General features: G+C 48.2%; 6 protein-coding genes across 6 annotated transcripts; 4 read left to right on the forward strand and 2 right to left on the reverse strand.

The window, feature by feature from the left end:
* Window positions 1-425: 425 nt before the first annotated feature.
* Window positions 426-1223, forward strand: GIQ15_00466 (putative Protein kinase; the record flags this gene model as incomplete). The annotated part of the gene is made up of 1 exon (XM_033547883.1): window positions 426-1223. One exon carries the CDS (start codon window positions 426-428, stop codon window positions 1221-1223), a length of 798 nt encoding a protein of 265 aa, XP_033408834.1.
* A 2181-nt stretch (window positions 1224-3404) lies between these two features.
* On the forward strand, window positions 3405-4796 carry GIQ15_00467 (amino acid permease 2; the record flags this gene model as incomplete). The annotated part of the gene is made up of 7 exons (XM_033547884.1): window positions 3405-3474; window positions 3540-3717; window positions 3784-3854; window positions 3903-4098; window positions 4154-4510; window positions 4574-4645; window positions 4706-4796. The coding sequence occupies 7 exons, from the start codon at window positions 3405-3407 to the stop codon at window positions 4794-4796; spliced, it is 1035 nt and encodes a 344-aa protein (XP_033408835.1).
* A 476-nt stretch (window positions 4797-5272) lies between these two features.
* On the forward strand, window positions 5273-8754 carry GIQ15_00468 (transporter sec-24; the record flags this gene model as incomplete). The annotated part of the gene is made up of 6 exons (XM_033547885.1): window positions 5273-6643; window positions 6720-6817; window positions 6885-7225; window positions 7293-7730; window positions 7819-8010; window positions 8093-8754. The coding sequence occupies 6 exons, from the start codon at window positions 5273-5275 to the stop codon at window positions 8752-8754; spliced, it is 3102 nt and encodes a 1033-aa protein (XP_033408836.1).
* A 2625-nt stretch (window positions 8755-11379) lies between these two features.
* On the forward strand, window positions 11380-11964 carry GIQ15_00469 (uncharacterized protein; the record flags this gene model as incomplete). Its single annotated transcript, XM_033547886.1, has 1 exon — window positions 11380-11964. The coding sequence occupies one exon, from the start codon at window positions 11380-11382 to the stop codon at window positions 11962-11964; it is 585 nt and encodes a 194-aa protein (XP_033408837.1).
* Window positions 11965-12703: 739 nt separating this feature from the next.
* GIQ15_00470 (ATP-dependent ABC transporter) lies at window positions 12704-16745 on the reverse strand (the record flags this gene model as incomplete). Its single annotated transcript, XM_033547887.1, has 2 exons — window positions 12704-13398; window positions 13454-16745. 2 exons carry the CDS (start codon window positions 16743-16745, stop codon window positions 12704-12706), a joined length of 3987 nt encoding a protein of 1328 aa, XP_033408838.1.
* A 2102-nt stretch (window positions 16746-18847) lies between these two features.
* GIQ15_00471 (uncharacterized protein) lies at window positions 18848-21020 on the reverse strand (the record flags this gene model as incomplete). Its single annotated transcript, XM_033547888.1, has 2 exons — window positions 18848-20124; window positions 20228-21020. 2 exons carry the CDS (start codon window positions 21018-21020, stop codon window positions 18848-18850), a joined length of 2070 nt encoding a protein of 689 aa, XP_033408839.1.
* Window positions 21021-21436: the final 416 nt, after the last annotated feature.

A 21436-nucleotide genomic window follows, 5' to 3' on the forward strand; every position in this document is an offset into this window, starting at 1 on the left:
TTAGTAGTTACAACATCGACCGACTTGCGACTGAAAACAGCCATCAATGCCTGATTAAATTGATGAGATATGGCTATGGTCGCACGGTTTAATAAGCAGATAGACAAGACTACGGACTTGTCTAGGTTATATTTCTACCCTTGTCCTGTTTTATTTCTTCTATGCTGTTCGAAAACGAGGATCACGAAGTATACCTAGCAATAATGTTCGTTAACCTTGTTAGCCTTCTCTGGCTTCTTATCCTACTCCTCCGATCCGGCACCAATGCAGGTGGAATTCCATTTCCACACTCGAGAATAATAAAGACGCTGCATGATTGTGATACTAATCAGGCAGGCTGGATAAGTACTGGTATAGATGATGCTCGCCTAGCTCTTCGAGCTGCAATCTTACGATTGAATTCGCTTATAACGACGCTCGAGAAAATGCCTGGCCCAGACGATGTGATTAAGGAAATAGATAGAGTCACTTTGTGGACCTTTGAGAATATCTTCATGCAGGTATACTGGGCAGAGGAGAAAAAAGAGGAGAGCGAACGTGGAATAAAGACTCTAAGGGACTATCTTCACCTGGTTTCGACAATATCTTCGCGCTTGGAGGGTGGGAAAGTTGAGGTTGATATATGGTGTGGCCACAGCTTTCTTACCAAAGACTATCCCGAAGGCACACCTGAAAAAGACAAAAATGACCCCAAGCTATTCTTCGACAGCCGCCCTGCCGAGAGAGGTGGTCAAACGGCTGTAAGGCCGCTCTCTACCTGCGGTACAACTTTTTTACCAGATGGAACGGAGGAAAACCTATTCGCCTTCACAGAAGATATAACCACCCCGACGGGGCCCATCGAGCTGATTGTTATCTGCGCGGATATGTTTGAGCACTGGAATACAAACCCAATCGGCATCAGTGGCTCGCTGCAGAATCTTCGCACTGCAACCTTGGTCAAACGCCCTCCACTGGACGTTTTGACGTGGAATGTTGCCACTCTGCTACTTCATGAGATCTCCCACTCGGCTTTGATGGGTCCTGGCGATGGGACGAGGGACCATGCTTATCGCTGGAAGAATCTTGTAAAGCTCACGGGGGAGAAGGCACTGAATAATGCTGACAGCTTTGCGTACTTTATTATTGCAATGTACTTTGACAGGAATAACTGGGCGTCCGGACTGGCCAGGGCACTCCCAGGGGATGGCAGCGGCGTGGTTGATGCTGATGCCGAAGACTAGATCGATTCAGTCCATGGCGGATTCTTTGGCCTTCTCTTCTCTCCTCTGTATGAGAACTTCGAGTGTCTTTAAGCAAGATGTTTTTATCGCAGGATCAAGTAAAGAGCTTCAACTTAGCCATCCTTATAGGCCTTAACTGTCCTTAACTGACCTTAACTGTCCTCAACTTGTCCTTAATTGTGTTAGAAGGTGTACTCTGTACGAGCTTCAACTGTTGGTGGACTCGACTTGGTGAAGCTGATATAACTTCTCTTGGCTGGGTTCTGTGTGGAAGACTAGCAGGGATGGCGCATTTGATATCAAGCCACGAAAATGCGATTGTCGATCTGAAACGGCTTCCCTGGCCCACGTGTGGGATATCGACTGCTCTTCTCGCCCGTTTCAAACACAGCGGAAATGCAACTTCTGGTCGGATATGCAGTTGGTCGTCCACCCGGTTTCTGGGCGATGGCACCGCAGGGCGCCATCTCGACCAACTCACCTCTGCAAATACCCGCCCCTCCGCATCTCACATCTCAAGAAAGGAAGCGGAAGGCCACCCCCGACACATATCCAGGAATGCGGGCGTTCCTTTTTTAAACTCGCTGCATCCTGCAACCTCAACCTGGTCGGCTTGCAGGGGATCAGATACCACGATCTTCTGGCAGCCGTTTCCGCTCGATGTATACACTCGACTGCCGTGTCCCCATGAACGAATAAGTCATCGATCCAGCGTTCTAACTGTTGGCAGGGAGAAAAGGAATTATTATATGTCAGATCTCATGCTGGCTACGTTCCAGAGACACGGTTAAAAAACATTCTGCTCCACCATAAAGCTAAGGAACTGGCAAGCGAGTTTTCGCTCCCCAGGGCTTTCCCCGTCCCCGATTGTTCACCTGTTCGTTCGGACTTCTTTTGCCTTTCTCGCGGGCAGAACTGGCTCGTTCCGCCCTTGTGGGGGGTATCACCATCAAGGAGGGAGCGGGAACAAACAAGGATCAGGCCCGGAAGAGACTGCGAGCCCTACTCCCACCTATAAGGTACGTAGGATTTTATATAGTCCTTGAGATTGAACCCAGGCTTTGTGCTTCCTCGCTCTCTTATCACTCCCGAATTTCCCGGCCTGCTTCGTCCTCTCTTTTTCGTGTTGGTTCTTCATTTATGAACACCTCTATACATTGTTACCCACAGACGTGAAAAGAAGGACGTCTTTCCTGCTACGTCCTGCATACAAAATTCGATTTTCGCTCTAGAAGGGCCTAGTTTTGCTATCCGTTCGTCTCTATCAGTCGTACCAGTGAGGTATATCGCTAGAGGTGTAACAATATATCCAGTGAAATGAATCTATAAACCACACATAAACCACAAGTCCCAAGGAAACAAAGGAGCAGCTATCATGGCACTGGACTCAAATCTAATATCCTCTTCCCAGGGATCGGTAGGGCAAGGTCGTGGCGGACCTAGTGACAAAAAGGTCGCTACCAGCGAAGACAAAAACGCCGTCAAATCTTCTCAAATGGCGACAATCAAGGATGACGATGAACGGCTTCTAGCCAGAATAGGATACAAACAAGTACGAAACGTCTTTTCTTTAGGTATCCGAATAAAGTGGTGGTGAAGACCGCGAAGACGGGCTGGAGTCACCCCCTAATGGTAGCACCTTACGGTCTAACATGGCTATTTCAGGAAATGAGACGTGAATTCTCCAAATGGTCAACAATATCTTATGCCATTTCGATATTAGGTGTCCTAGGCTCCGTGCCAGCAACGTTCGGCCAGCCGCTAAGTGCAGGAGGCCCTGCAACGGCTGTGTGGTGCTGGTTAATTGGATCTGTCATGGCAATGTGCATTGGCTCCTCAGTGGCAGAGCTGGTTTCTGCTTATCCGACAGCTGGAGGAATGTACTTTGTGACCAAACATGTGGTCCCAAAGGACCAAGTCCCCATATTTTCCTGGGTCCAAGGCTGGTGTAACTTGTTAGGCCAAACTGCTGGCGTTTCCAGTGTGGCCTATACAGTGAGCCAGATGTTACTAGCCACCGCGAGCATGAATTCGACTCTGGACGATGGAGAAAGCTATTCTTATACGCCGTAAGTTTGCATATATCAACCACTGCTTGGGCAAAAAAAGAAAGCGCTAAAAGAAGGGTATAATAGGACGGCTCTTCAGACGGTTTTACTGTCGATTGCACTGCTCTGCATAATGGGTGTTATTTGCTCCCTGACCACAAGGAGCCTGCATCGGATTATTCTTTGGTTTGCGCCAATTAATAGTATGTGATGCTGAAGCCACGTACCTTTTGCATTCCTAAATATGAAGCTAATACTTGCCCAACAGTTCTCGCATCCATTGGCATATGCATTGCTCTTCTCGTTCTCACTCCAAACAAACAGCCTGCATCATGGGTATTCACCCATGTCACTGATGGATCGGGCTGGCACTCTAAAGCTTTCTCTTTCCTCCTTGGCTTCATCGCCGTGGCTTGGACGATGACAGACTACGACGGAACTACTCAGTAAGATATCCTTTTCAAGAAACAATGCCTAATTGAGACCTCTTACTAAAACATTCTTTGGTATAGTATGTCAGAGGAAACCCATGACGCTGCCGTCCGAGGACCTGTTGCTATCCAAACAGCGGTTGTGGTATCCGGTATATTTGGCTGGATGTTAACCGTCACTATGTGCTTTTGTATTACAGAACTTGAAGCTATTCTACATTCACCCACCGGCCTCCCAGCTGCGCAGATCTTCCTCAATGCCGGGGGAAGAACCGGCGGAACGATCATGTGGTCGTTTGCTGTCCTTGTGCAATTCTTCACCGGCTGCTCTGCCATGTTAGCAGATACCCGCATGGCATACGCTTTTGCCCGTGATGATGCTTTGCCCTTTTCAAGGTAAGAAACCACCCCCTTGCACTGCGGGGCTGAGTATGGCCGTTATTCAAGCCAGAGTTGACCAACGAGTCGAATATGATAGGGTTTTGGCCAAAATAAACCCATACACGCTTACCCCGGTTAACGCAGTGTGGTTTGTCGTCTTCTTTTCAATATGTCTCAACTGTATTGCCATCGGTTCCACCGAAACCGCAGCCTCCATTTTCAGCATCACCGCGCCTGCACTCGACCTGTCCTATATTGGTGTTATTCTGGCGCACAGGTTGTATAAGGACAAGGTTAGGTTTATCGAGGGACCTTTTACCCTAGGTAAATGGGGCGCAGCCATCAACTGGATTTCCATCACTTGGGTGCTCTTCATCAGCGTCGTCCTATTTTTCCCACCTGTCCAACCGGTGACGCTACAGAATATGTATACAACCTCACCTCTCCACCTCCACTTAGATATGATCTGAAGAGCTGACAGATGAGACAGGAATTATGCAATTGTTGTAGCTGCCTTTATCGCCCTATTTGCGCTCTCGTGGTGGTGGCTTTCAGCTAAGGGGTATGTTCTCTTTGTTAAATATGGATATCCTTTGGAGCACGTTTGCTAATGTCCAACTAGGCGATACACTGGCCCACGGACCAAGGATCTTCTCGAGGAAGTCCCGTCAGAGGATTTTGAGCCAGGCACCTATGGCAGCTTTGGCGTGTGAAATCAAACCTTTCTCTTTCCATCCTACATGGTTGTTATTCGGCGTTTGGAATAGACTGTCAACAGTATATAATTAATTGAAGCCCAGGGTTTAACGTGGACACACGGCAGATACCTTTGACCCAAACGTAAACCAGGAAGTAATCTCTATCATCTGAAGACTATGGTCTCCTTCCATCATGATTGTCCCTTCTCCGTGTTTCCCCTATATGTTTCCCCTAGTGATACCACGTGACCGTATCCGGCGAAATATAAGTCCGCGCCGCGCCTGAAGACTGGACGATGTGGTCAGTTTTATCAAGGAGTCGGTATAGAAAGCCGAGTGCTGCCCCTGTCATGAATCAATTGAGAAATGAGCTGTGATGATATAGTGCGATCTTGACCGCGGAGACACCGCAGCAAATTATTGTTACGCCTTCCCTTCCCTGACTGCCGCCCTCTCGATCGCCAGACGAACGCGTGGATGAAGCTAACGAAATGGCCGACTTTTCAATGTACCACAACCTAGGCGAAGGTGCTGTGCCAGAGGACGAGAGATTGAAATCGCAAATCCCAACCCAGCCCGCAGCTCCTCAGTTTGTCCCGCCAGTTGCTCAACCGCCGGCAGGCTACGTGCAGAGCGGAGGTGCTGTTCTATCGCCTCAGCAGCAGGCATACCAGCAGCAGCAGCATGGCTTCGCCCAATCCTCCCCGCCTTACCCCTCGCCTTCAGCGGGCTACCCGTCACCACAGGGATACCCTCAATCGCCAGCCGATATGCATCCCGGGATGCAGGGCTTAACAGCTCAGATGGGTGGACTGGGGATTGCTGCTGGAGGACCGGCACACCCCGCCGGTGGGAGTGTCAGGGCACCTAAGAAGAAAGATAGACATGCATACCATGAGATTGGGGCTCCAGCAGGGTCGTCACAGGCATTCAACGGCATGCCTCCGGGGGCCACCCAGCAGCCCTCGCAATTCTTGAACCAGCAGAGTCCGCAGGTTTCTTCCCCTTATGGCGGATTTACCTCATCCCAACCCCAACCCCAACCAGGGGCCACTGGGTCTGTTGGCGATGGCTCTGTGCCAGCGCAAGGCAATGTTAACCCGGAACAGCTACCCAGCGTGCCACGGTCTCGCGATATCCCAGCTCAATATTATCTTGACCATACATACCCAACTATGGAGCGACATGTACCCCCTCCATCAACCGTTCCGTTCGTGGTCCATGATCAAGGCAATTCTTCCCCAAAGTTTGCTCGACTCACCATAAACAACATCCCCTCCACATCGGAGTCCCTCGCGTTAACCTCGCTCCCGCTGGGCCTCATATTACAGCCTCTCGCCCCACTCGACGAGGCCGAGCAGCCGGTCCCAGTTCTAGATTTTGGAGATTCTGGACCCCCACGATGTCGAAGGTGCAGAGCGTACATAAATCCGTTCATGACCTTCCGATCAGGCGGAAACAAGTTCATCTGCAACATGTGCACATTCCCCAATGAGGTTTCGCCTGAATACTACGCACCGCTTGACCCCACAGGTGTACGTGTGGACCGTATGCAGCGCCCCGAACTAATGCAGGGAACTGTCGAATTCTTAGTCCCCAAGGAATACTGGAGCAAGGAGCCAGTAGGGTTGCGATGGCTCTTCCTCCTCGATGTCTCACAGGAAGCTGTGTCTCGCGGGTTTTTAGAAGCTTGCTGCGATGGATTACTATCTGCTTTGTATGGGTCAGACAGTGATAGCGAGGAAGAAGAAGGAGCTGAGACCACAGAGCATGATGCAGCCAAATCGCATAGAAGGCTACCTGAGGGCTCGAAGATTGGGATAATCACTTTTGATAAGGAGGTCCATTTTTATAATCTAAGTGTATGTGAGAAATCTGTATCTTTTACCCACCACTTCAGCGAGCAAGAGTTTCAGAGACTAACATTCATCTTTATAGCCCCAGTTAGAACAGGCGCAGATGATAGTAATGCCAGATTTGGAAGATCCATTTGTTCCTCTGAGCGAGGGGCTTTTCGCCGACCCTTACGAATCGAAGTACGTCAGAGCCCTTGTCTTGACCATTTGTCGTTATTCTTTGATCCAACACTAATTTTGATCATAGACACGTTATTTCATCGCTTTTGACGCAAATACCTACTCTATTTTCCTTCATCAAAAATCCGGAACCAGCTCTTCTTCCTACTTTAAATTCAGCGCTATGTGCCCTAGAAGCAACTGGGGGTAAGATTGTATGCTCTTTAAGCAGTCTTCCCACTTGGGGCCCAGGGCGTCTTTTTATGAGAGATCAAGGCAAGGGTCAAGGAACCGATGCCGAACGAAAGCTCTTTACTACCGAGCATGCCGAGTGGAAGAAAACCGCCACAAAGTCGGCGGAGGCGGGAATAGGTATCGATTTCTTTATCGCAGCTGGAGGCGGAACTTATATGGACATTGCAACAATCGGTAAGTCGTCCTTATATTTCTAACGATGGTTGAGTTTGGTTTTATTTACACAAGGTTGTGATATTAGGACATGTATCTGCTGTTTCTGGAGGAGAGACATTTTATTATCCTAATTTCCATGCCCCTCGGGATGTCCAGAAGCTCTCTAGCGAAATATCACACTCCATCACCCGAGAAACCGGTTATCAGGCCCTTCTTAAGGTTCGATGCTCGAACGGACTTCAAATCTCCTCCTACCATGGCAACTTTCTCCAACACACCTTTGCGTCAGATCTTGAAATGGGAAGTATCGATGCTGATAAAGCATTTGGTATCATGTTTTCCTACGATGGTAAGCTTGACGCTAAGCTAGATGCCCATTTCCAGGCTGCTCTCCTGTATACCGCAGGCAATGGGCAACGGCGTGTTAGGTGTATAAATATCGTTGCTGCTGTCAACGATGGAGGAATAGAAACCATGAGGTCTCTTGACCAGGACGCCATTGTAGCTATTATTGCAAAAGAAGGTAAATCCATCCACCCCTTTCCCTCTACACTTTTGTCTGGAATTTTGGTAAACTACATGGTTATTAATACGAGCTTTCGGTTTTTTAGCGGCTTCCAAGTTGCCCGACAAATCTCTCACGGAAATTCGTGCTGCGCTCACAGAAAAGAGCATCGATATTTTGGCAAGCTACCGAAAGAACTTCACGTTGTCACAACCCCCTGGCCAATTAGTCTTGCCCCAGTGTATACAAGAGCTTTCAATGTATGTGCTAAGCTTGTTGAAATCTCGCGCATTCAAAGGTATGTAGTGTCATTGTAGGCCGTTATTTTCCCTACCGTGTTGCGTTGGGCGTTGGCTAAATTTATATTTTCTTCCTAACAGGAGGCCACGAGCCATCGGATCGTCGTATTCACGACGTCCGGATGCTTCGCTCTTTCGGATGCCGGGAGCTTTTACTCTATCTATACCCAAGGATCATCCCAATTCACAATTTAGATCCCAAAGACGGGTTTTCCAACGAGCATGGCCAGCTACAGGTGCCCCCAACTCAACGCGCATCGTTCTCGCGAATTGAGGAGGGAGGAGTCTACATTGTGGAAAACGGCCAGATATGTATCCTCTGGATTCATGCACTAGTTTCGCCCAACCTCCTCGAAGACCTCTTTGGCCCAGGTCACACAACTCTTAGATCTCTTGACCCAAATACGTCATCCATTCCGGTTCTAGAGACACAACTCAACGCCCAGGTGCGCAATATCCTCCAGTATCTAAGTTGTATCCGTGGCTCGAAGGCCATGACCATCCAACTGGCCAGACAGGGTATTGATGGCTCCGAGTACGAATTTGCACGACTTTTACTGGAGGATAGAAATAACGAGGCACAGAGCTATGTCGACTGGCTGGTGCACCTACATCGACAGATTAACATTGAACTAGGTGGCCATCGGAAGAAAGATGATGGTAGCACCGTCACTGGTGCTGTTGGTGCCGGAGTAGAAAGCACTTTGTCCGGATTGGCAGGATTACGGCCTCCATACTGGTAGCCGCATTTCGTTCCCCGTTTTTCAAAACCGTTCATTGAATGTGCCCTCTTAGCTATTTACATACCTCAAATTCGTGATTCGTATTGCTTTCGCCCAGTCGAGTTACCCTCCCTTCCAACCCCACCCTTCTTTCTAATCCTATCCCGACGTTTCCTTGCGTAACGACATTTCCCGGTAGAAATCCATATATGACTTGAATGAAGCATTACTAAGCACACCATTCCAGCCCTTGAACTTATCTGTCCTATTCTACAGTAGCGGGAGGCGAGAAATCTTATCTTTGTGCCGAGGTGGCGCTGGAAGCCTCCACCTCGGCTTTTATACTCGGTTTTCTGCCAGTTCAGGGAGAATAGTAACATAACGGAAGGGCAGTGGTGCAGTCACGCCTTTCTGGCTGTCCATATACCTCTCCGGTTAACCGCACATCCCTTGGTTGTTTATTGAAGTATAGTGTTACGAAAAATATTTACTTAAAGGTAGCCAGGGGTTACTTTTGACTAGATAAGTTTTCTTTAATGCTATACTTTAATAGATAACTAAGGGGTATATAAGGTTAACCAGAGAGGCATACAGATAACCGGAGAGGTGTTATCAACACTCATTATATATATATCATGCAATACTAGGGCAATGTATGGGTTCATCTTATATCCAAGTTCCCATGCTTCTTGAGTAGCCACTTTTGCATTCCCCTGGCGGTTCCTAAGGGGTGCTCCTCGCTATTGTATAGATATTTAGCTTGATTGCTATGGTTTTAAAATGCTCGCAACGTCCAAATTTCAAAAAGAAGAACTTTTTTCGACTTTGATACGGCCCGACCATCTATCCAGCACCTTATTAAACATCTCGAGTCCTTTGGGGGGGAAAGCATGTGTAAGGTGGCGATAGAAAACATCTGTAGCCATTGATAAACTCCTGTGACAACAATCCCCCATGTTAGTAACGCAAGGACAGCAACACCTTTCCGGCTACAGCAAGAAAATCAGGACGTCAAGGGTATCTCTTTCAACTCCATCTTGCAAGTCTTCTATCATGATTTCAGCAATAGTGGCTCTCTCGCTGGTCCGCCAGCATTCTCCATTACCCGGTAGTCCACGTTTGGCTAGTGTGGGGGAAACGCAGTCATAAGCATGCTTAAGGTTATTGTGCTCCGTAAATATCTTCAGTAGAAATGCTACAAAATGGGTATACTTCATTGATATTCTGCTTGATATCTACAAACTTGCTGGAGCTTCGTGGCACGTGACCATATTCTTTCAGCCAGTTAACCTCCAATGCGAGATAAAACTCTGCCACATCCTGGACAGCAGAACTGAAGCTCTCGGACGACAAGGCAAAAGCAGGTGGATATACGCATACGTATGTCAGCTATCTTGGAGGCCTTGCGTTGCAACGACTTCGTGTTATACTGTTTGCAGGCTTTTTCCTATGTGGTCTCCGCCGCTGGGACTCCACCCCCCCATGCGATAAAACCAGCTTCAACAGTCATGATACCTGCATCCGGGGCCTAGATGGTCGCCTCTGCCTGGCCTATGGGTCAAAGTGGGCTGAACAGCATCAACGGGATTGCCATTTCTTTCACAGAGGGGCCAGAAAACCCGCCACGCACCGACAGCCGCGAGATGCGGCATATGGAGCATGACCCATTCTGCTCCTTTCTTTATACCTCCGTCAATGGGCTCATAGCGACAATAAAATCCTATACAAAGGGAAGATTTTTTTTTGTTCATTCAACGTCTGAACAAAAGGGCCAAACCTTATGGCTTTTCACCTTCATGTTTCTTATCAGTTCACACAATCGATATTGAATATATAAGATCAGGGTTCTTTGATGGTGTGGCCTAGGCCACCACCGCTATGACTATATCTGCGGCCCGCATGCATGGGTGACCCTAAGTTATGGGGGTTTTTCTAATATCTCAGGCACGAAAGTGTTGTATGACCCCCATCTGTTTCGAGGGTAGATGCCGCGGTTAATGCGCAGAGGAATCTCGACTATACGCAGTATGAGATTATAATGAAGAGTACCGAGGGCTGGTTTGTGGTAACGAATTCTCTTCTTTCACTTTTCCCCCGCCACCACCATTGTCGTCATTTTCCCTCCCCCCCTACCCGCCGGAACCGTGGTAGCCTAGAAAACAACTTTATCAAACGGCCAGTCTTGCTTCTTTTTGGTTTCTTTTTACTCTTCTAAACTTTCTCGCCCACCAATACCTGAAATTCGCACCCCTGGTTCCTGAACCTTCCCCACCCCCATCAACTCCGGACCAGATACTCCTTGTGGCAATAACAGCTCTTACTCAGCTTCAACTTTGGGTATATGATTATATTGGTGGGTGAGATCGGAGTTCGGGGGGTTTCTAGACCTTTCCCAGGAAATGTTCGTCATGTTTTAACCATTTGTAAGTGAACGGCTTACCTATAAATAACCCCCCGACCCCTCCCTGGCCTTCTTTCTTTCTTTTTTCTCCTCATCACATTCTTTTGATCTTAACTTATATATACATTTATTATTTTTAAGGGTCATTCTTTATTGCCCTTATACACTATCTTTTAAGAGCTCTTATATACATTCACTATATTATTTCTTTATTTTTTGAACGAACTTCGTCTTTGAAAATCAAGATGCATTCCAACACTGCTTTCATCGCCCTTTCCGCCCTCGCTGCTCTCGTCCCATCTGCCCTTGCAGGTGAAAAAGTTGGTGCAGCCAACATCCAGAATGCCTGTGGGAAAGACGTCTACGTCTGGTCAGTCGCCGACTCGGCTGGAGAGAAGATGATCACCCTTAAGGACGGCGAGACCCACACCGAGACCTACCGTCCCAACAGCAACGGTGGTGGCATCTCCATCAAGATGAGCACCGATCAAAACCACAAGGATATTTCGCAGTTTGAGTACACTCTGAAGGAGCCTCAAATCTTCTACGATCTATCCAACATTGACGGTTACCCATTCGCGGAGGGTGGCATCAGTGTCCACCCAACCGACTCCAGCTGTCCCGCAGTCATTTGCGAGGGTGGCATCAAGCAGTGCAAGGAGGCCTATAACCAGCCAAAGGATGACCATGCCACTCATGGTTGCCCTCAGGAATCTGACCTCAACGTTGTGCTCTGTGCTGGTGGTGGCTCTGCCGGCCCAAAGAAGATGTTCAAGCCAGTGGAGAAGGCTGCCAACCGCCCTCGCCACCCCCATGCTCGCCCAGAGTAAATGAACAACTTCACCACCACACATTTAAAAAATTGGACGATGAACATGACCACAAAAAAGCTTTGGTGTTTTGATTTTCAAGATGGAATTCCTGATACGTTCCACATTAAAACGCATATATACCCCTCCGACACACCGCGAGTTTGAAGCAATATTTGGTTTTGGTTTTTGTGTTTCCTGATTCCGGCCGGATCAGCTATACGAACAGAAATTGAGATAAACAGGAGTTTTTGGCTAGAAGCGAAGATGTATATAGAAACACAATCAAATCGTCTGCGGACGTCCCACAACCACTATGACCTCCATTTTCCTGGATCTCACCCTCCCTTGAACGCAAACGTAGTCTCTCGCCCCCACCCGCTTTAAATTAAAGTTAAGCGTTTTCCACGTGGAGAACGTACGACATGTTCCCACATGGCTCAGAGCTTAAATTATAGTCTTGGCATCATTGCGCAAGTCAAAGCTTCCGCTTGGTATGTACCTAGGTAACCAGCTGGGAAAAGGGTCTACTACGATGTATCATAGGGAAAAGTTAAGGAGATGAGCCAGGTGTACTGCCTCGAACTTCCCCAGCATATGATGTAAAGAGGCGCGAGGGCGGTGGCTATAGAGGCGCGCACTTTAAGACGTTTGAGCTAGAGGCATCATACATTAGCTTCAACACATTTCAGTATGTAGCCAAACAGTATATACATGCAAGGGAAAAAATTTATTCAGTAACAATGTAAATTAAGCCACCTCATTTAATTCCAGAGTCTTTGACGCTATTTGGCCTCTTCAAAAACTTGCCCAGTAGATTCTCCCGAATGCTGCGGCTCCGAACGACCTTTATTAGGGCATACGCAACCAACCGATATCCAATCACACAGATTCCAAGAGCCATAATATTGATTTTTGGGTCTTTGTCTAGATTGTAGAGTAATAGGACCTGTTCGCCTGTTTCAATTGGGCAATGTCCGTTCGGAAGACGTTGATCATCCGTGCAAGTAAACATGCGACCACGCATGGCGTAAGGTGCCAGATTGGAGATTGAGTATTTAACCGGAGACAGATGGTTTATCGCTTGTAGGACGGAAGGTATATTGAGACTCATAACTCCACCCAAAACTGTTGCTATCGATAGAACAATTGAGGTTATGTTCACCGAAAATCCAATGTGGGAAAATAGAGTGCAGAACATTATACCGAGTGATTCGCCGCAACTAGTTATACAGAAAGCGTTAAATGATGAGACAAATAGCATTTTCACTGATCGTCTAAGACCGATAGCGTAGGCGGAAGCGACGCCGTATATGAGAGACGACATGATTTCGAACGGAACCTCTAGCGTGGTGTATTGTAAGATGAATGCTTCGGTGGAATAGCAGTCATCGCTCTCCTCGCGATAGAACACATCTCGCTCATACGGGTAGATAGCTATGTTTTGAAGCATTCCTATAATCATATAAGTAGTGTTATAAGATAGATCTCTGGGTAGGTGGGTTCATACCAACAAAGTATAACGCTGTGATCTGTTGTACCGCTCCCATTGTCGACTGTACTGCTGCATAGTCATGTTTCAACGGCGCAAAGAATAGAGTCATAATTATAGCAACACCAATCACTTGCATCGTACGCGCAAGAAGAAGGTATGGCTGTCTCCTCAGGTTGATGGTTGATCTTCGAAGCACCAACGCAAACATGGAACGGAACGCGGCGGCTTTTCTTTTCAAACTGCCCAACTCTGCAGGCGCCGCAATTACAGGCGCCGCTACATCCTTTTCGTGAGGTTTGACCTCCCAGTTGTCAATCAAGCTTTGTACTTTGGTACGAGTGGCCGCCTCCCTCGTTTTAGCCTGCAAATCCACAGTAATCAAGTCAAGCGCAAAATCGGTTGGGTTCGTAGTTTGAGGGCATTCGTATCCAAGCGATTCGAAGTGAGGGAGCATATCTGCTCCGCTGCCAGCATAGACCGGATACCCGCCCCTTGCAATCAAGAGTACGTTGGAGAAATATTGGAAGATGTCGGATCTCGATTGGTGTATCGTTAAAATGAGTGTCCTACCTTCTGCAGCCAACCCATTCAGGACCTCAATAATAGATGTGGCCGTGAAGACATCCAAACCTGATGTAGGTTCATCAAGGAGAAGGATTTTCGGGTCCGTAAGTATTTGGATAGCAATCGAAACTCTCCTCTTCTCCCCGCCACTAATCCCCTTTATTAGATCACTGCCAATTAGGTTATTCGCACAGTCCTTAAGACCCATCTTTAATAGAATGGCCTCTGCGCGTTGGTTCTTTTCCTCTTTCGACATCCACGAAGGCAGCCTTAATCCGGCGGCAAATTCCAGTGATTCCCGGACAGTTAATGATGGCATTAAGGCATCATCATCTTGTGTGACAAAGGAGGTGACAGATCTAACCACATCTTTCGAAGGGACAGCATCGTTGTATAACATGTTCCCTCCTACACAATATCGTGTCCCAATTGAACCTTGCAGCCTATTTGAGATTGAGCACAAGAGAGATGTTTTCCCACTCCCAGAAGGCCCCATAATAACGTTTAGCTTCCCAGGCTCGAACTCCGTAGTGATAGGTTTTATAATGTTCAGTGTCTGCGACTGCAGCCCGCGACGAGTCAAGGATCGCTTTTGTATGTCTAACGAGTATTTTTCAAGCTTGATAGACACCTGGCGGTTATCTCCTGGCGTATTGGCAACAAATTTCTCCTTGCCTACCGAAAGGTCCTTCTCCGCTTTGCGTGGCTGAGCAACGTTGATATCTATCTTGTTGAATTGCAAGATCAGACCAGCAAGTATATAGAAGAATAGGGTAAACGACGCGAGTGCTATAATTGACCGCCATATCCAATTTCGTGGTATTCCAAGGCTGTCTATGACAAATTGGCCAGTGTATTCTTTGCATTGCGGGTTCGTGGGATCCTTCGAGTATGGGCAGTCGTAGAATTGTCCATATTCAGGGCCATTAGGTCCGATAAATTCATTGGCACAAAGTGCACTAAAGGCATAAAAAGTGTACGCGCCCCATTTGACCCATCGTACATATACTGGAATCTGATTAACTTGAACAAAATATCCACAGGCAACTGTCTGGAGGGTATAAGAAAGATTTCCTGCAAGACTCGCTCCAGGAAAGTGTCTGCAGATACTAATGCAAACAGCAGCGAAGGTGACAGCCGTATATTGCGTAAGTATATTTAGCACTAAGAAGATGAAGAACTCAGCTGCGGCCAGCCGATATCCAACCATGAAGTAAAATATAGTTGAAAATAGCATAGGGACCGGTAAGTCCTCTAAGAAGAGTCTGGCGGCTCGTCGACTCAAGAGGAATGCAGGGACGCCAACCACACCTTCACTTCTCTCGCGATCAAAGAGTTGTATATCAGTCGTCAAGCGGAAAATTTCATAAAGCAGGATTATATATCCGTTGAGGCTGCTTGCAGTGTATAAACTGCCCTGCCGTGACCTAATACCTGTAAGGGACCCATCAAGTCTCAGGTATATCCACCCATTGAGAGCAGCCATGCCGATTGCCTCGAATAGGCAGCTTGTCATCCCCATGGGATCGCGGATGGTCATTTTTATGGTTCGGGCTGTCAGTACCTGAAACTGCCGTGTAAAACCAACACTCTCTTGTTTATCAACTTGAGGAAGAAACTCTTTCCCTGCCGGAGATATATTGTTTTGGTCCGAAATTTTGCTCGAGGCCGCTCTCCACGCCACCTTGAGGGTCTCGATACGGGTTTGCGAGGCCAATTCAGCTTCAGCAGTTCGATTATCGTATGCCGCTAGGTCTATTAAGAACTCGGCAGGATTAACAAAGGGAGGGATGGAGTGTCCAAGCGTTTCGAAATGGGCAAGAGAACGCTCCGCTGCTCCGCTATAAAGTACAGACCCGCGAGAGAGTAGGACAACTTTATCGAATAACCCCCAAATCTCTGAACGAGGAGAATGAATAGAGATTATAATTGTCCTTCCATCCAAAGCTAACCTTTTTAGGCTTCGGACAACCTGGTAAGCACTCGTTGCATCGAGCCCTGTTGTTGGCTCGTCACAGAATAATACCGATGGGTTTCCTAGCATTTGAACACCAATGCTCGTACGCCTCTTCTCACCACCACTGCAGCCTTTGTGCAAGTTGTTTCCAATCCTGGTATCTGCGCATTCTTTCAAGCCTAGCTCAAGAATTACTTTTTCAACCACAGCTCGACGTTCTTCCGCCGTTGTAGGTGGAGGAAGTCTAAGGTCGGCTGAGTATTGGAGTGTCTCTCGTACAGTCAGGGTGGGTATTAGAACGTCCTGTTGCATCAAATATGCGCTTCGACTGCCATTTATGCCCCCCGAGGAATTGAATTTGGCAGTCCCAGTCACTTTCATGCGGCTAGTTCCCATGCGACCAGCCATGACGTTTAATAAGCTTGTCTTTCCAGACCCGCTGCCCCCTATAATCGCCGTAAGAGTGCCATGGGGCATGCTGGCAGTCACGCCATCGAGGACTGTCTTGAACGGGGCCCGGCGCCTCGATAGAGAGAAGTGTTTCCATAATGCAGCCGAAGGGTTCTGCAGTATCGATGGCGTGGTATCTACGTGGAGGGAAAAATCGCATACTTCAACGTCGATAGGCTGGACGGCGCGAAGGGACAAGTGCGATCCACTCGGCACTTTTGATAAGTCTTGCTCTCTTACTCCTGTTGCAGACTTGGCGGCATTAGTCTTAAGCGACATGTCAGAGGATTTCTTTTCCAGAGAAGAACTCGTCGTGTCCTGCCGTGAAAACGTCATTCTCAGCGCAACTGACTGTCCTTATTTTAGCCACTGAGGGTATGCAGTACAAGCGGACGGATATGTGGAAGTAATTCTAGTGCTGGCAATTCTTGATGCATGCCGAACCAAAGCAGGCGCATCTGCATGTTATTTGGGCACCCTTTGGTAATGGGCGAGCGACTGGATAAAAGGTCCATATTTTCAACATTCGCTAGACCTGGCCAGGGTACGTCTCCTATATATAGTTATCAGTTGGATTGCTGAACGGAGATGGGCGGAACTATTTTCATACATCCAGAAGGGTGGGGCCAGGTAGGTTCAAATATCCGTAATTACGGGCCAGGTCAAGGTCGTTTCATTGGCTGGACAAAGGCTCAATAATGGATGTGATATTAATATCTCTTCTATTTTGACGTGTGAATTAGTTGAAAGTTTGGCTGGCGCCTTATCGAGATACCAGACCAGTCTCATCCATTCGGGGAGAAGAGCACACTGGCTAGTCAATCAATTAATCAGTGGCTTGCGTTGATGGGCATGACGATCTTGTCGATGAGCGGACTGGCTGGGGCATCAAAATGGCCTTGTCGTCAATCAAGCATTTGACAACCATGTAAAGCAGCCCGTTACCGAATATTCAAATGAGCACTCAACCCCTCAACTAATCAAGAGCATAGCCATCAGCATCCCTAGACGGCCCAGCGGAACGCGATACTCTAGCCAGGCCAAGCGTGTATCTTCCGCCCATGCTCTTCCGCCAAAGGATTCTCCCGCGTCATGGCTATGGAGCGACGGAAGAAGGTCTCCACAGAAGCGAGTTCCAGGTATATTCGGATGAACAAACTGGGCCCGGCACAGGGTGACTTTGTCGAGAGGAGACGAACAGGGCACCCTAAGAAACTCAATTGGTGTAAGACCCTCGGCACCCCGCTCGGGGACCGCTGAGGTTTCACTGTAATCGCTGGGTCTCCCGGTCGTTATAAACCATAACAAGTTACCCATGCTGCATTGGCTGTTGGGCTCACCAGGCGAACTTCGAGTTGCTGGCCATCCATGACGACTGTACGGAGCAATCCGCGAGAGCACAGCGAGTTCCCTTTCCGTAAGCAGTCGAGTGTATCAATTGCAACGGTCGAGGAGAGGGTGGCCCTTGCTAGCGAAACATGGATGTGTTGGAGGCGGTCAATGTAACATGATCCCATCATCCAGGCGAAACACAACTATATTAGTTGGGTTAATGTTACCATGTGAAGTCGCTTGTATATATGTAAGTGCTTGCCTGTAGATGGCCAGGCTTTGTCCAATTAGAAATAACGATATAAAATAGGGCAAAATCATAGTATCGATCCAATAGCTAGAGTCACCAAATTTACTCGTCATACTTGCCACAAAAGGATATGTATAAGCCAAGCAAGGGAGAAAAGGTATATCAATGCGTAGATAGATATAATATGCTAGTAATAGTTAATCCAAACACCTTACAATGATAGGCTTAGACAAAAAATTAACAACAAAAATGGTGGTTGCTCGCTACACGGGCAACCCTTGACTTAAAAGCGCCGTTTTTAGAATTACCCCCAAAGTTGGGAACTGCCCATTAGGAAATTAGGATCCTATCCGAAAATTTGGTTCAATATCCATCAAATATTCGGTTGGTAGGCCCCGAATATGAATACGGGGGAAGGTAATATGGTGAAGGCGGTGCCGGCGGCAGTGGAGGAAGGGATCGGATTGGTGTAAGCCGTGGCTTCACGTTCCCTGGATCATCCGTAGATGAGAGACAGAGTGATGGGTCGAGAGGAATGCCGCAGGGGAGAGTAATTATCGGACCCGTGGGGTAAAATAGGATGTAGAATTTTTTTCAAAAGGACGAAATACAACGACCGGACGCCAGCATGCGAGACATGTTGATGTAAGTCGTTACTCTTTGACCATGCTCCGCCCATAACTCCAATGGAATTGCAACGCATCAACGCCGTAGGTATGACGGTATAAAAGTGTAGGTATGTCGAGGGTGAGCCGTAATGGGCCATCGGGATGGTAAGGACGCAAATGTTGCTGTGCCGCTTCAAAATTAGTACCGATACCCCTTGGGTGACTGATATCAATATGGTCTGTCCGCATCATGTTATCAAGAAGTCCATGTTCATATCGTCAATGATCTTCTCCCAATCCCAACTAAGGTTTGGGCTTGTATCCATGACGTCCCAGACCTTCTCTACCACTCGAAGTGCGGGAACGATATTTCGCAGGCTCGAATATGACTGTAAGCTGTCGAATCCGGTCTTAACACGCTCTCGTTGGTAGGGTTCGAAAGCAGAACATCCAAGCAGAAAGAGGGGCATTAATAGGATGCTATATGCGCCAGCATCTAAGGGTAGCTGGCTGAGATAGAGGAGGCCGTCATCTACCACCTGTGATATTTTCTCGTCTGGCCGTGATGGACGAATGGTTCTATACAGGTACACCCAAGTAGACTGTCTATATAACTGAGATGCTAACCAGTTAGGGTTGTCTGCGGGATATGATGGCTCCCACGCGCGGATTTGCGAGTCTATTCCTACAGCTTCACTCAGTGTCTGATAATCAATTGCCGGCTCAATGCCCTGGTTTATCCGTCGCCGTATCCTATCACGAAGGACAGTGATCTCGGATATGTAATGGAAGAGCCCGTCGAAAATGCCTAGCAGAGCACCGGCCTGAGCATGGGGAACGAAGTCGGGTAGGCGAAGGTCACCGGCGAAACAGACAGGCCGTCTATCGAGTGTGGTCACCGAGTTGGACACATCATGGTACTGGAAGAACTCGACGATAAACTGTCGAAACTTTTCGTTCCTTGGCCGCTGTGTGATCAAAAGATATCTCGCAGCATCCATGTGCGACCTGTATTCTCCCTTAGTTTCCCCCTCGCAAATCGTATGAAGACATAGCGCAATAGTCGATGCAATCATAGGATCTTCGACGGGGAGACTTTCTGGGTGTTCTTTGGCTTTTGTTTTTGTGTTTGTGGTCGTTGTCGGTGAAGGAGAGGAGGAAGAAGGAGGAGAAGGAGGCGATGATGGTGAGCAAGTCGATGATTGAGCGGCGATGGTAGTTCTCAGATTCGTAATTGCGCGATGGAAGTGATAATGCTTTCGCTCCTTCAGTGAAGGCTCAGGGTCTCGAGCCGAGAGATGTGATCCGGCCAGACACATCAACGAGTGCATCAGGCCTTTATGCTGGGTCGCCATTGGTAGCAGTATCTCCTTGAACGGATTGGAGTCATCGTTTATCAAGGTGAGTACTCTGCTAAAGTCGTTTACAAAGTGGTCAAGGAAGCGTCTGTCGATGTCTGTCTCGATGCCGTCGATGAGGATGGGCAGTCCGCGGGCGAGGATGGCAAAGGACTGTCTTCGAGCTGCTATATACACAGACAGACGTCTTGTGTCAGTAAAGATGGAAGAATTCTTATGTTAAAGAATATTGAGGTTGAGGATGTCCCAAAAGGGTAATAATCTCGTTACCTTCTTCTATCTTCTGCTTTCCGCTCTTCCAGACTTCCTTCACCGGGTAACCCTCGCAAACAACGGCGTTTTTCTGGCAGTTCAGACACGCCGGCTTCGTCTCGTCGCATTTCTTCTTCCGCCGGCGACATGTTATACATCCAGTCTTCGATCGGCCCTTTGTGATTTTGGCCTGGCCTGGCGCTGGTGGGGGGTGTTTGCGCGGTCTGCCGCGTTTTCTAGGAACACAGGCAGTCGGCGACGGCGGAACGTCACTTTTGCCATCCAGTGGCTCGTCGTGGTGGATACTTAGTGATATCGTTCCATCATCTTCGTCGATTTCCTCAATCTTGGGCGCGACATCGTCTTCGTGCATGGTCGACCCTGGAGACGAGATCACCGTGAAGCTGAGCGACCGAGACATCCGCATGGGCGAACCCATCTCCGTTGCACCACTATCTGAGGAAAACACCCGCGTCGAAAAGATCTGCTCGGCTGTCGAAGTATACGTCCACGGACCGGGCGACCCCCCCGGAATGTCATCGGGAGCTTCGAGGGAGAGCCGGGAGAAAGTCTCGTTGGTCGTGGAGTTCGTCGGCGAGGGTGTCGAGGTGTCGCTGGTTGCACTGCTGCTCTTGTTGCTTCCCGCATCCGTTATCTCGCAGTAACCATTGCTCCCAAAACCGCCGCCGTTCTCGCTGGTATTATTATCCTTGCTCGGCTCGCAGCGAGCATTAGAAACGTGGCGGCCGAGGCTGAGGTTTAGAGATTGGCGGCAAACGTCGAATGCCGGCGTCCTTTGAGTGAACAACATCGACGGTTTCCAACATCCAAAAGTCGACGCGAACTAGGGCATCAAGTGGACACACGAGGGAGAGACGAATGGTGGAGGAGAAGGTTTTATTTATCTAATTTTTTTCTAGCAAGAAAAAGAAAGGAAAAGGGAGCCTGAGCCAGAATCAAATCAAATGATTATTAGTCCCGCAACTCTAACGCACTGGTTGAATATAATGAGGGATGCTATCAAACTTTCTATCCCGAAAGAGGTGGCCAGGGGCAGACGTCCGCAACCTTCTGACACCGGCCGAATCTCCCGACGCCAGGTCCTTGGACGAGATAGAAATTGCAGGAGGCAAAAGGAACAGACGGAGAGCAAAAAAAAGAACTGGCCGAAAAGAAGCAAAGCAGCACCATACATGGCGTATGCGGATTGCGGTGTCCACAGCGTGT

The sequence above is a fragment of the Arthroderma uncinatum genome (assembly GCF_011692745.1).
Source record: "Arthroderma uncinatum strain CBS 119779 chromosome Unknown scaffold1, whole genome shotgun sequence".
Taxonomy (NCBI): Eukaryota; Fungi; Ascomycota; class Eurotiomycetes; order Onygenales; family Arthrodermataceae; genus Arthroderma; species Arthroderma uncinatum.